This window comes from Leucoraja erinacea, chromosome 16 (genome assembly GCF_028641065.1).
Source record: "Leucoraja erinacea ecotype New England chromosome 16, Leri_hhj_1, whole genome shotgun sequence".
In the NCBI taxonomy this organism is placed as follows: domain Eukaryota; kingdom Metazoa; phylum Chordata; class Chondrichthyes; order Rajiformes; family Rajidae; genus Leucoraja; species Leucoraja erinaceus.
This window is the reverse complement of record NC_073392.1, coordinates 6,861,499-6,874,732: the sequence shown is the minus strand read 5'-3', so window position 1 is coordinate 6,874,732 and position 13,234 is coordinate 6,861,499. Positions and strand designations below refer to the sequence as shown.

General features: G+C 45.4%; 1 protein-coding gene across 11 annotated transcripts in view; it reads left to right on the top strand.

Moving 5' to 3' along the window:
• The window catches only part of magi1b (membrane associated guanylate kinase, WW and PDZ domain containing 1b), a 346,431-nt gene that overhangs the window by 249,652 nt on the left and 83,545 nt on the right, over positions 1-13,234 (top strand). For 8 of the 11 annotated variants that reach the window (XM_055647620.1, XM_055647618.1, XM_055647617.1 and 5 more), the window contains 4 exons: positions 2,894-2,976; positions 6,214-6,249; positions 11,499-11,556; positions 12,418-12,500. In XM_055647620.1, coding sequence (XP_055503595.1) covers positions 2,894-2,976; positions 6,214-6,249; positions 11,499-11,556; positions 12,418-12,500 — 260 coding nt within the window. The remainder of the gene's footprint in view (positions 1-2,893; positions 2,977-6,213; positions 6,250-11,498; positions 11,557-12,417; positions 12,501-13,234) is intronic. The other 3 variants (XM_055647626.1, XM_055647619.1, XM_055647628.1) reach the window with 1 other exon arrangement.

The following is a 13,234-nucleotide window of genomic DNA, read 5'->3' as shown; positions in this document are numbered from 1 at the left end:
CTTTCAGCTTTCGGTTCAGCTGTCTTGGTGCGATTTCTTCAAAGTCATCGTCCGCTCAGTCAATGTGATGTCCTCGGTTACCCAGGGGCTCACCATCTCATTGAACTGCATACCAACAGCAACTCAAGTGCAAGTCAAGAGACATGGTTGATGTCCGCAGCCCGCCGTCTTTGAAGTGAGCGCTGAGTCTTGACACTGACCACAAACACATCCAATTATCTCTTCAGTGAAGTTTCCTCCTCGACTTTCTCTTTTGTGTTGCTGATCTGATCTCTCTTCATCGTTTACTTTCTTGCAACTGGCTTTTTGAAAACAATAACTTAGAAACGTAGACAATAGGTGCAGGATGTAGGCCATTCTGCCCTTCGAGCCAGCACCGCCATTCAATATGATCATGGCTGATCATCCACAATCATTACCCCGTTCCTGCTTTCTCCCCATGCCCCTTAATTCCGTTAGCCCTAAAAGCTATATCCAACTCTTTCTTGAATACATCTTGAAACTTGTGTTAGTGGTGCGGCTGGTAGAGCTGCTGCCTCATGGCGCCTGAGATCTTGGGTGCTGCTTGTGTGGAGTTCGCAGGCGGTAGATGCAGTGACAAAGAAGACACATGGTCTGCTTGCATTCATAGGTCAGGGCTTTAGACTTTAGAGATACAGTGCGGAAACGGGCCCTTCGGCTCACCGAGCCCGTGCCGAGCAGTGATCACCAGGTACACTAACACCATCCTACACACACGCTAGGCCCAATTTACAATTTTACCAAAGCAAATTAACCTACAAACCTGTACGTCTTTGGAGTGTGGGAGAAAACCAGAGCACCCGGAGAAAACCCACGCGGGTCACAGGGAGAACGTTCAAACTCCGTACAGACAGCACCCGTGGTCAGGATCGAACCTGGGTCTCTAGCGCTGTAAAGCGGCAACTCTACTGCTGCGCCACTGTGCCGTCCATTGGGGGCAGAGCCAGGAAGTCCTGCTACAACTTTACAGGACTTTGGTTAGCCCACATTTGTAGTCACGTGCGGTTCTGGTCCTTACATCCTTACAAAAAGGATGTGGAGGCTTTGGAAAGGATGCAGGCAAGGTTTAGCAGAATAAGCTACAAAGGAGAGATTGGGCAGACTTGGATTGTTTTCTCCAGAATGCCGGAGGTTGCAGAAGACTTGATACGAGTTGTATAAAATTATGAGAGGCACAGAAAGGGTGGACAGTCAGAACGTTTGTCCCAGGATGGAAAAATCAAAAACAGGTGATCGATGGACCTTGTGGACTCAGTGGGTCAAAGGGCTTATTCTCATGTAAGCTGTATCTCCAAACTAGACAAAGCTAAATGTGCACACAAGGATCTGTGGATGGTGGAACCATGCAGAGAATACCAAGTGGGTGACAGAAGGAATTGGCGACGTTTCGGGTCGAGACTAAAACAGGTATAACTTCGGACTGAAGAAGGGTCTCGACCCGAAACGTCACCCACCCCTTCTCTCTCTGGAGATGCTGCCTCACCCACTGAGTTACCCCAGCATTTTGTGTCTACCTTCGATTTTACCCGCATCTGCGCATTGAACATCCTTACACATAGAACATCAAGCGCAGGTCGGACAACACCTCTGGAGGACACAGAGAGGTGGTGATGAATGTTGGCACCCCTTCCCATCTGCCAATAAAGAAATATTCCCCACTGAGGTACTACTGCAACATTTAAGAAACAGTTGGACAGGTAGCTACATGGATAGTTTAGGAATGAACTGCAGATGGTTTAAACCTAAGATAGTCACAAAAAGCTGGAGTAACTCAGCGGGTCAGGCAGCATCTCTGGAGAAGGAGGATGGGTGAAGTTTCGGGTCGGGATCCTTCTTCAAACCCTTTTTCAGGCGTGTTCTTGTGCTGTACTGACATTGTGGGCCGAAGGGTCTTGTTCCTGTGCTGTACTGTCTGATGTAACTCAGTCAATACAGACAGGTTGTGAATATGCTATGTGTCAGAAGGAACTGCAGATGCTGGTTGACATGGAAAATAGACACAGAATGCTGGAGTAACTCAGTGGGACAGGCAGCAAAACCATATAACCATATAACAATTACAGCACGGAAACAGGCCATCTCGACCCTACAAGTCCGTGCCGAACAACTTTTTTTCCCTCAGTTCCACCTGCCTGCACTCATACCATAACCATCCATTCCCTTCTCATCCATATGCCTATCCAATTTATTTTTAAATGATACCAATGAACCTGCCTCCACCACTTCCACTGGAAGCTCATTCCACACCGCTACCACTCTCTGAGTAAAGAAGTTCCCCCTCATATTACCCCTAAACTTCTGTCCCTTAATTCTGAAGTCATGTCCTCTCGTTTGAATCTTCCCTATTCTCAAAGGGAAAAGCTTGTCCACATCAACTCTGCCTATCCCTCGCATCATTTTAAAAATCTCTATCAAGTCCCCCCTTAACCTTCTGCGCTTCAGAGAATAAAGACCTAACTTATTCAACCTATCTCTGTAACTTAGTTGTTGAAACCCAGGCAACATTCTAGTAAATCTCCTCTGTATTCTCTCTATTTTGTTGACATCCTTCCTATAATTGGGAGACCAAAATTGTACACCATACTCCAGATTTGGTCTCACCAATGCCTTGTACAATTTTAACATTACATCCCAGCTTCTATACTCTATACTCAGCATCTCTGGAGATAAGGAGTGGGTGATGCATCAGCTCAAGACCCTTCTTCAGTCTCGACCCGAAACGTCACCCATTCCTTCACCCCAGAGATGCTTCCTGTCCCGCTGAGTTAATCCAGCATTTTGTGTGACTATGTAATATTAGCAATGGGACAACATCCATTACCTTTATCCTGGTCAACACAAAGAGTATTAATTCTAATGCGTTCTTCCACAGCCATAATACGAAGACCACATCGTGGCTTGATCCAAGGTGCCTGAGCAAGCAAGCAAAGCCACTGGAAGAATGTGAAGATGATGGTGAGTGCCAAACTCAATGATTCGTGCCGCTTAGAAATGATTCACGTTTTTCCTCACAAAGGCTTGATGCTGCTAAACGCATTTGCTGACAAGCACGCTCTTAAATGCACGGCGCCGCAGCGGTAGAGGTGCTGCCTCACAGTGCCAGAGCCCCGGGTTCAATCCTGACCACGGGTGCTGTCTGTACAAAGCTTGTACATTCTCCCCTTGACCATGTGGGTTTTCTCCGGGAGTTCCGGTTTCCTCCCACACGTGCAGGTTTGTAGGTCAATTGGTTTTGGTAAAATTGTAAATTGTCCCTGGTGTGTGTAGGATAGTGCTAGTGTACGGGGAGATCACTGGTCAGCGCACACTCCATGGGCCGAAGGGCCTGTTTCCGCTCCATATCTAAAGTCTATGTTCTTTATCTTTGAAACATTGCATTAATAGCTGTTCATAAACATCAACAACTTCCCTTAAATTCTGAAAGTCAACGTAGATGACAGATTCAGGGACAAGGTTGGTTGGCCGCCTGCAGTTTTAATGATTTTACAGTTCGTGAGGTTTGTTGCGATGTTTATTTATTGATGGTGTCGTTAATAAAGATTCTTGGTGTTGTCGAATAGTTCACCGGTTAATGGCCTGTGAGAGTAGAAACAGCAAATTTCCATTTACACACAACATCTTTAATGATGCAAAGAGTGACTGGGCCTTCCACATGGCTGCTGTCAAACAAGTGTTAGTGCCAATGGCAGACACAAAATGCTGGAGCAATTCAGCGGGACAGGCAGCATCTCTGGAGGACATGGATAAGGTGGTATTTATCTCCACCCCACTGCACAGGGTCAAAGGTTGGACTGTGTCCATTAGGAAGAAACCAGACAAACACTGTTCCTACACAACTAGGTTATGGTAAAGTGGTATTGAGATATGATCCTGAGGTTAAAGATTAGGGATGCACGGTGGAGCAGCGGTAGAATTGCTGCCTTACAGCGCTAGAGACCCGGGTTCGATCCTGACTGCGGATGCTGCCTGTACGGAGTTTGCACGTTCTCCCCGTGACCTGCGTGGGTTTTCTCCGGGAGCTCCGGTTTCCTCCCACACTTACAAAAGACGTACAGTTTTGTAGTTTAATTGGCTTCAGTTGATTGTAAATTGGACCTGGTGTACCTAGGATAGTACTAGTGTACCTGGTGTACCTAGGTACCTAGTGTACTAGTGTTCGGGTACTAGTGTTTGGCGTGGTCACTGGTCGGTGCAAACTGGGTGGGCCGAAGGGCCTGTTTCCGCACTGTATCTCTAAAGTCTAAAAGAAAGTAAAATACATGCAGGTTGAGAAAGACGAGGAATGTTTGGGGATCACAGTCAACACATGCTCATTCGTGAGTTTGATCAGATGTGTTTTGGAAATGTAACGATGAGACTCCTGTTTGGAAGATTAATGCAATGCTTCTAACTAAGACGGACACAGACCTGCTTTTACAAGCGGTTCGAATCAGAAAAGGCAGAAAGAAAAATTAGAAATAACGTGTTATAAATATTTTCGAAAATTTCCATGGTCAAATTAACACAAATAATTTGACAATTTTAGCAGTTTATGGTCACACTTTAATTTGGTGATCCTCGGAATCTCTAACTGGTTAAAACGATAACCCCTGTTTAAATGTTATATTTTGAAATAAATGTATAACTTTATAACTTTAGAGCATGAAATGTGTTTAATATTTTATCTTCTCGACTGGCTTCCTTCATGGACTACCTTTCTTGGCCTTTGTCTTTGGTATTAATTTATATTCAAGCTACTCCACCCTCCCCTTTACCTTGTCACCATTACTATTTCCATCCAGAGATCTATATATTTGCATTAGCGAGCAAAAAAAAAAAATTGACAATGTTTTAAAACAAGTAACAGTGACTCCATTGGTCTAAAATATTAAAAATGTTCTGAAAAAGTAAAGATACTATTGATGCTAAAACATTAGAAGGGGCGTCACAGTGACGCAGCGGTAGAGTCGCTGCCTCACAGCGCCAGAGACCCGGGTTCGAACCTGACCACGGGTGCTGTCTGTACGGAGTTTGTACGTTCTCCCCGCGACCTGCGTGGGTTTTCCCCGGGTGCACCGGTTTCCTCCCACGCTCCAAAGACGTGCAGGTTTGCAGGTAAAATGGCTTTGGTAAATGTGAAAATTGTCCCTGGCGTGTGTAGGATAGTGTAGGTGTGCGGGGATCACTGGTCGGCGCGGACTCGGTGGGCCGGAGGTCCTGTTTCCGCTCTGTACCTCTGAACTAAACGAAACTGAACAGTAAAACCCATTTACTGTTCGATCTTCCCTGCAGATATGACTCGGGTTGCCCCTATAAGTAACCATATAACCATATAACAATTACAGCACGGAAACAGGCCATCTCGACCCTTCTAGTCCGTGCCAAACACATAATCTCCCCTAGTCCCATATACCTGCGCTCAGACCTTAACCCTCCATTCCCTTCCCATCCATATAACTATCCAATTTATTTTTAAATGATAAAACGAACCTGCCTCCACCACCTTCACTGGAAGCTCATTCCACACAGCTACCACTCTCTGAGTAAAGAAGTTCCCCCTCATGTTACCCCTAAACTTCAGTCCCTTAATTCTCAAGTCATGTCCCCTTGTTTGAATCTTCCCTACTCTCAGTGGGAAAAGCTTTTCCACGTCAACTCTGTCTATCCCTCTCATCATTTTAAAAACCTCTATCAAGTCCCCCCTTAACCTTCTGCGCTCCAGAGAATAAAGACCTAACTTGTTCAACCTTCTGTGTAACTTAGTTGCTGAAACCCAGGCAACATTCCAGTAAATCTCCTCTGTACTCTCTCTATTTTGTTGACATCCTTCCTATAATTAGGCGACCAAAATTGTACACCATACTCCAGAATTGGCCTCACCAATGCCTTGTACAATTTTAACATTACATCCCAACTTCTATACTCAAGTACTATGTCTCTCTGCACGGAATAGCAGTTTAACAGGCCACTTGGTAACGCAAGATAAAATGGAGGCGGTAACTTTAATGGTGTGGAATATCTGACATGCTTCGGGGAAATCTGTTGTTTTGCTGAATGCTTTTTGTTGCACGCTTACTTCTAAAGTAACTGTTTCGATCGATGCTACTGCCACTCGGACTTGGGCCTCTGGTTGTTGCTATAACTTTTCATTTAAGCTAAATTATTTTCTGTTGCTTTCTTCTGCCCTTGCTTGGTGCACTTGCCCTGGAGAAGAAGGGGTACACACAGAAGAACTGGACAGTGAAATAGGTAACTCACCACAGAGCACGGCGTGCAGAGACTCATGTTTTATGTCAATGGTTGTGCTTGTATCCCCGTGTATCAGTTAGTGTTGTGATGAAAATGGTTCCATCTTCTTCATTGTGCCTTTAAATGGAAGCTCCCGTTCCATCCAATGAAGTCCATGATGCTCTGTTCTCACCCGTGTACCGAGGTACAGTCAAATACGTTGTTCTGCAGACAAGCCAGTCAGATCCTGTAGTAGACCTCATCAAGGGCCATCACAAAGGTCGGCACGGTTCTGGTGCCAATAAAGTTACAAAGCTCTCTGACCTCTCCCCCCCCCCCCCCCCCCCCCCCCCCCCCCCACTCACTCTGACCCCACCCCCCCCCCCTCTAATGTCCCCCCCTCTCTCAGCCGACCCCCCTCTCTCTCTGTCACTCTCCCCCCCTCACTCTGACGGCCCTCCCCTCTCTCTGATAGACCCCCTCGCTCTCTGATGCCCATCCCTGCTCTCTAATGCAAAGCAATCGAATGTGTGAGCGTGTGTGTGTTTGTGTACATGCGTGTGCGCACATTGTGTGAGTGCATACGTGTGTGTGTGTATGTACGTGTGTGCGTATGTTTGTGTGTGTGTGTGTGTGTGTGTGTGTGTGTGTGTGTGTGTGTGTGTACATGCGTGTGCGTACATTGTGTGAGTGTGTACGTGTGTGTGTACATGTGTGCGTATGTTGTGTGTGTGTGTGTGTGCGTGTGTATGTGTGTGTGTACGTGCGTGTGTGTGTTGTGTGTGTGTACTATGTGTGTGTGTGTGTATGTACGTGTGTGTGTGTGTGTGTGTGTATGTGTGTGTGTGTGTGTGTGTACATGTGTGTGTGTGTACATGTGTGTGTGTGTGTACATGTGTGTGTGTGTGTGTATGTGTGTGTGCGTATGTGTGTGTGTGTGTGTGTGTGTGTGTGTGTATGTTGTGGGTGTGTGTGAGTGTGCGTGTGTGTACACGTGCATGTGAGTGAATGTGTGTGTCGATGAGGGAGAGAGAGCATATATATGGCAATTCAGATCTTTTAATTTGCAGTTATACAATACAAGCTCTCCAGTTAATTATAATGCAGTGAATGGGAGATTGGTGTGATTTGGAACAGAGTCTGTCAGGATTGCTATTCTTCAGAATTGTTCAACCTGCAAATTTGGCCCTCACAGGTACATAACTCTATGTTAGCCGAGTGCATATTTGGATTGCCTGATTTCCCAGCAAGTGCTGATGATATTATCACACCTCATCGCATCCAGTATCTGCTGCACATTGTTGCCAATGGACTTACAAGCACCTTGCTGCCTAGCCACTCTCAGTATCACTTGTAGCAAGCTGGGCTCCGTTCATTATCATTGCTATTGTACAAAAATCCTTCAAGATGCATTTCAGATGCGACACTATAGGAAATGAAGGATAGTAATTAACAAGATGAAAAAAATTAAAGATTGGTACATACAGCCTGAAAGGAAAAACCTTAGAACATTCTTGCTATTGAGGGAGTGCAGCGTAGGTTTACAAGGTTAATTCCCGGGATTGCGGGGCTGTCAGAGAATGGAGCGGCTGGGCTTGTACAGTCTGGAGTTTAGAAGGATGAGAGGATATATTATTGAAACATATAAGATTGTTAAGGGTTTGGACACGCTAGAGGCAGGAAACATGTTCCCGATGTTGGGGGAGTCCAGAACTAGAAGCCACAGTTTCAGAATAAGGGGTAAGCCATTTAGAAGGGAAATGAGGAAACACTTTTTCTCACAGAGAGTGGTGAGTCTGTGGGATTCTCTCTGGATACTTTCAAGAGAGAGCTGGATAGGGCTCTTAAAGATAGCGGAGTCAGGAGATATGGGGAGAAGGCAGGAACGGGGGACTGATTGGGGATGATCAGCCATGATCACATTGAATGACGGTGTTAGCTTGAAGGGCCGAATGGCCTGCTCCTGCACCTATTGTCTATTGTCTATTTACAGCAAAGAATCCAATTGTGTTTGTTGATACAATGAACTGCAGACGCTGGTTTACCAAAAAATGAACACAAGGTGCTGGAGTAACTCAGCAGTCATGGCATGGATAGGGCTTCCAGAGATGCTGCCTGACCCACTGAATCTCACATAAACTTGACACGTTACATTAAAATTAGTGCTTAGGAAGGAACTGCAGATGCTGGTTTACACCGAAGATTAGACACAAAGTGCTGGAGTAACTCAGCGGGACAGTTCCTGGAGAGAAGGAATGGGTGACGATTCGGGTGGATGCCCTTCTTCAGACTGAGAGTCAGGGGAGAGGGAGTCTAGAGAATATAGAAGGTATGTTTTCTCAGCATCAGCTTTGATCTGTCGTTTTCACACCTTGCCCTTCAATATGAAGATATGAAAAGCTACATAGAATAAATTAGTGCAAAAAGACAGATGAACACCTGTTCTTGATTAGTGCAGGTGTCAGAGGTTATGAGGAGAAGGCAGGAGAATGGGTTTAAGAGGGAGAGATAGATCTGCCAAGATTGAATGGCGGAGTAGACTTGATGTGGCTTAATTCCACTCCTATTCCTTATGACCTTATGCCCTTAAAACCAGCAAAGATGGTCAAAAGGGTGGTGGGTGTATACAACATGCTGCCAGAAGAGGTAGTTGAGGCTGGGCCTATCCCAACGTTTAAGAAACAGTTAGACAGGTCCATAGAGGGATATGGACCAGACACATAACAGTCGAGGTGGGACATGTTGGCCGGTGCGGGCAAGTTGGGCCGAAGGGCCTGTTTCCACGCTGTATCACTCTATGACTCTGGGAGTGGGAAAGTTGGAGTGCCTCACAAGCTAAATTAGACTAATCAAACGTTGGAAAATGTTCTTTACTCCAGCAAGCAACACCAGCCCTCACCTTCACGAATACACAAAGACTGCGTGAATTAAAAAACCTGATCAGTTGTGAAGGGATTTCTCCCGTAAGACAATGTCACCACAGCTGTACAAGTCAGGGGAAAACATTTATCAGCTGGTGCTGGGTGATCCTAGAGAGAAGGGAGGCAGGGGATTACCAGAGAGGACCAGGCAACCCAACATGCATGCAGTCACTGGATTGTGGATGGAGGCAGAGTTAAAATAGGAAATGCCAATCACCATGGCAGCCTTTGACACAGTTTTTGGGTTGACCCATTTTTCAAATCTAGGCCACTGCAACGTTACTGAAGAGAAGTCTAAAAAACCCTTCCTCCTCTCGTGTGGGGAATCTGTGGAATTCTTTGCCACAGAAGGCTGCGGAGACCAAGTCAGTAACTTTAATAAGTTTATTGGCCAAGTATTCACATACAAGGAATTTGCCTTGGTGCTCCGCCCACAAGTAACAACATGACATACAGTGACAGTTACGAATGACTCAGAAAACACGAAACATTAATAATAATAAAACATGAATGATAAAACACCACTGATCAAGCATGTGAACCAACAAAATCCCAGACCAAAGGGAGGCTACAGATTTTTGGTTGTTGAGTAGAGCAACTACTCGTGGATAATGCAAAGATAGACAGATTCTTGAGTAGTACGAGTGTCAAAAGGTTTATGGGGAGAAGGCAGGAGAATGGAGTTGAGAAGGAGAGATAGATCAGCCATTGACTTGATGGGCCGAATGGCCTAATTCTGCTCCTATCACATAACCTCTGTCCTCCTGGGTCTTTCAGAATGTTGTCTGTAAAGATCATACATGCCCTGTGTTCATTTACACAAAGTCTTGTGTTTGTGTGAAATTATTCAAAAGAAAAGTAGGACTCGGGTAATCACAAAAATCCGCCAGATCTGATGAAAAATTGCACATTCTCCCAGTGACCACGTGGGTTTCCTCCGGGTGCCCTGGGTTCCTCCCACATCCCAAAGACGTGCGGGTTGGTCTCTGTAAATTGCCCCTAATGTGTGAGGGTTGGATGTGAAAGCGGGATAACATAGAACTAATGTGAGGTTAGGGCCGAAGGGCCTGCTTTCATTCTGTATCTTTCAATCCATCGAAATCAGAAAATAGAATTAGGAAAGATTTGGTTACATATCTATTGCAAGTATGAAAAATGGTGAATAAGGCGAGTGAATGCATTCCTGTTGAAGGCAGCATTTCAGTTTATTACAATTTAGGCCGCCCTTTTAGAAAGGAAGGTGAAGAGGAACTTCTTTAGTCAGAGGGTAGTGAATCTGTGGAACTCACTGCCCCAGAGGACTGTGGAGGCCAAGTCAGTGGATATTTTTAAGGCAGCGATAGACACATTCTTGATTAGAACGGGTGTCAAGGGTTACGGGGAGAAGGCAGGAAAATGGGATTAGGAGGCAGAGATCAGCCATGATTGAATGGCGGAGTGGAGTCGATGGGCCGAATGGCCTGGTTCTCTCCTGTAACGTGAACTTGAGCAAATTTCAGAATTCCTGATACATCTCCGTTTCCAAGAAAGTGAAATGATAATTTACATAATGTACCTATCGGCAACTGTGCCTGAATCATTTAACTTGACATCTCCAGCTTTCCCGCGCAGTGCCAAACTAAACTAGTTTGCATCAAGTTGCAGATAGACACAAATTGCTGGAGAAACTCAGCGGGACAGGCAGCATCTCCGGAGCGAAGGAATGGGTGACGTTTCGGGTTCAAGACCCTTCCTCGGATAGTTTCTTCTTGCAACAAGTTGCCCTGTTCACTGTTTCGATCTCCTAATGTGGCCAACTTTGTGATCATGATGAGTGTGAAAGACAGAGATAGTTTTAGTTGAAAAACCTGTGTTTGAAATTCCTTGCGGGAGGGGAGACAAAATCTGCAGGGAAGGAACTGCAGATGCTGGTTGACACCAAGGATAGACACAAATTGCTGGAGTAACTCAGCAGGGACAGGGAACATCTCTGAATAGAATGAATGGGTGATGTTTCGGATCGGGTCGAGACCGTTCCTCAATCTTCATTTTCACCCCAATGGTTTCCTTATCCTAATTCAATGGACATTGCCACAGACGGCTGTGGAGGTCAAGTCAATGGATATTTTTAAGGTGGAGATTGACAGATTCTTGATGAGTACGGGTGTCAGGGGTTATGGGGAGAAGGCAGGAGAATGGGGATAGGAGGGAAAGATAGTTCAGCCATGATTGGATGGCAGAGTAGACTCGATGGGCCGAATGGCCCAATTCTGTTCCTATCTCCTATGAACATGAAGTAAATGCATTTAATGTTACTTGGAATAAATCAGCAAATGTCTTCACAGAATGTGTCTCTCTCTGTCCTTTCAGAGTTGCCCACAGGATGGGAGAAAATAGATGACCCTGTCTATGGTGTCTATTATGTTGAGTAAGTATAACTGAAAATCACAGCTAACAATTATTCAATCTAAATTATTATCAGCAGGAGAAAAATATAATCCAATTATTACTTTTTTTTAAATTGTGGCTCTACTAACTATTCCTTCAGCCACATCTGCTGATTTCATCCCCATACTACCCAGTAAGATGGACTTGAGACTTATCAATCTGTAAACTGTGCTTATATTCCTTTCTTTCATACAATCAATGCAGTATTGTGTAGGAAGGAACGGCAGATGCCGGTTTAAACCGAAGACAGACACAAAATGCTGGAGTGACTCAGCGGGACAGGCAGCATTTCATGAGAGAAGGAATGGGTGACGTTTCGGGTCGAGACCCTTCTTCAGACTCTGAGGAAGGATCTCGACCCGAAACGATAGACTTTGAAGAAGGGTCTCGACCCGAAACGTCACCTATTCCTTTTCTCCAGAGATGCTGCCCGACCAGCTGAACTACTCCATCTTTGTGTGTCTTATTTGCGGATAAATAGAACTGGATTAGATGGGAAATTTCAGCCGGCATGGATGAGATTGGCTGAAGGGCCGTTTCCCATACTGTAGGACTATATTCCACTTTGCCATCGTGTACGAACAGCTCTGCAAACTTGTTCATATGGATCGTAACTGGCTGAGCACACAACCGTTGCACCATAACATTGGATTTCTTTGGGAATATGTTTTTGCTGGCTGGGTTTTTTTTTTAAAGGAATAAATGCATAACATATACTTATCCTGTCAGCTTTTGAAATTGCTGCAGGCATACTTATCCTAAATTAGATATTTCTTTGAAAAAGCTTGTTTGTATTCTAACAGATATCTACCCCTCTCCCCATCTCTCTCTCTCTCATTAGTCACATCAACAGGAAGACACAGTATGAGAATCCAGTTGCTGAGGCCAAGCGCAAGAAGCACCTCCAGCAGCAACAAGCAAAGGGTAGGTTTGTGGCTCCTCGCAGCGAACATTGCAGCGAATTGTGGATGCAGCCCAGTCCATCGCACATGCACGCACCAACCTCTCGTCTTCAGGCCCGAAACATCACCCATTCCTTCTCTCCAGAGATGCTGCCTGTCCCGCTGAGTTACTCCAGCTTTTTGTGTCTATCTTTGGTGTAAACCAGCATCTGCAGTTCCTTCTTACTCCCTTCCATCAACTCCATTTATACCTCCCGGCAAGGCCAGCAGCATAATCAAGGACGAGTCGCACCCCGGCCACTCCCTCTTCTCCCCTCTCCCATCAGAACAGAAGGTATAGAAGTGTGAAAACGCACACACCTCCAGATTCAGGGACAGTTGCTTCCCAGCTGTTAACAGGCAACGGAACCATCCTACCAACAACTATAGAGCAGTCCTGAACTTCGATTAGACTATGATCAGACTTTGCTGGCTTTACCTTGCACTAAACGTTATTCCCTAATCATGTATCTATACACTGTGGACAGCGCGATTGTAATCATGTATTGTCTTTCCACTGACGGGCATGTGGATTCTGCCACATTTAGTTTAGAGATACAGCGCAGAAACAGGCCCTTCGGCCCACCGAGTCCGTGCCAACCAGCGAACCCCCGCACACTAACACTACCCTACAGACACTAGGGACAATTTACATTTACACCAAGCCAATTAACGTGCAAACCTGTTCAAGAAGGAACTGCAGATGCTGGAAAATCA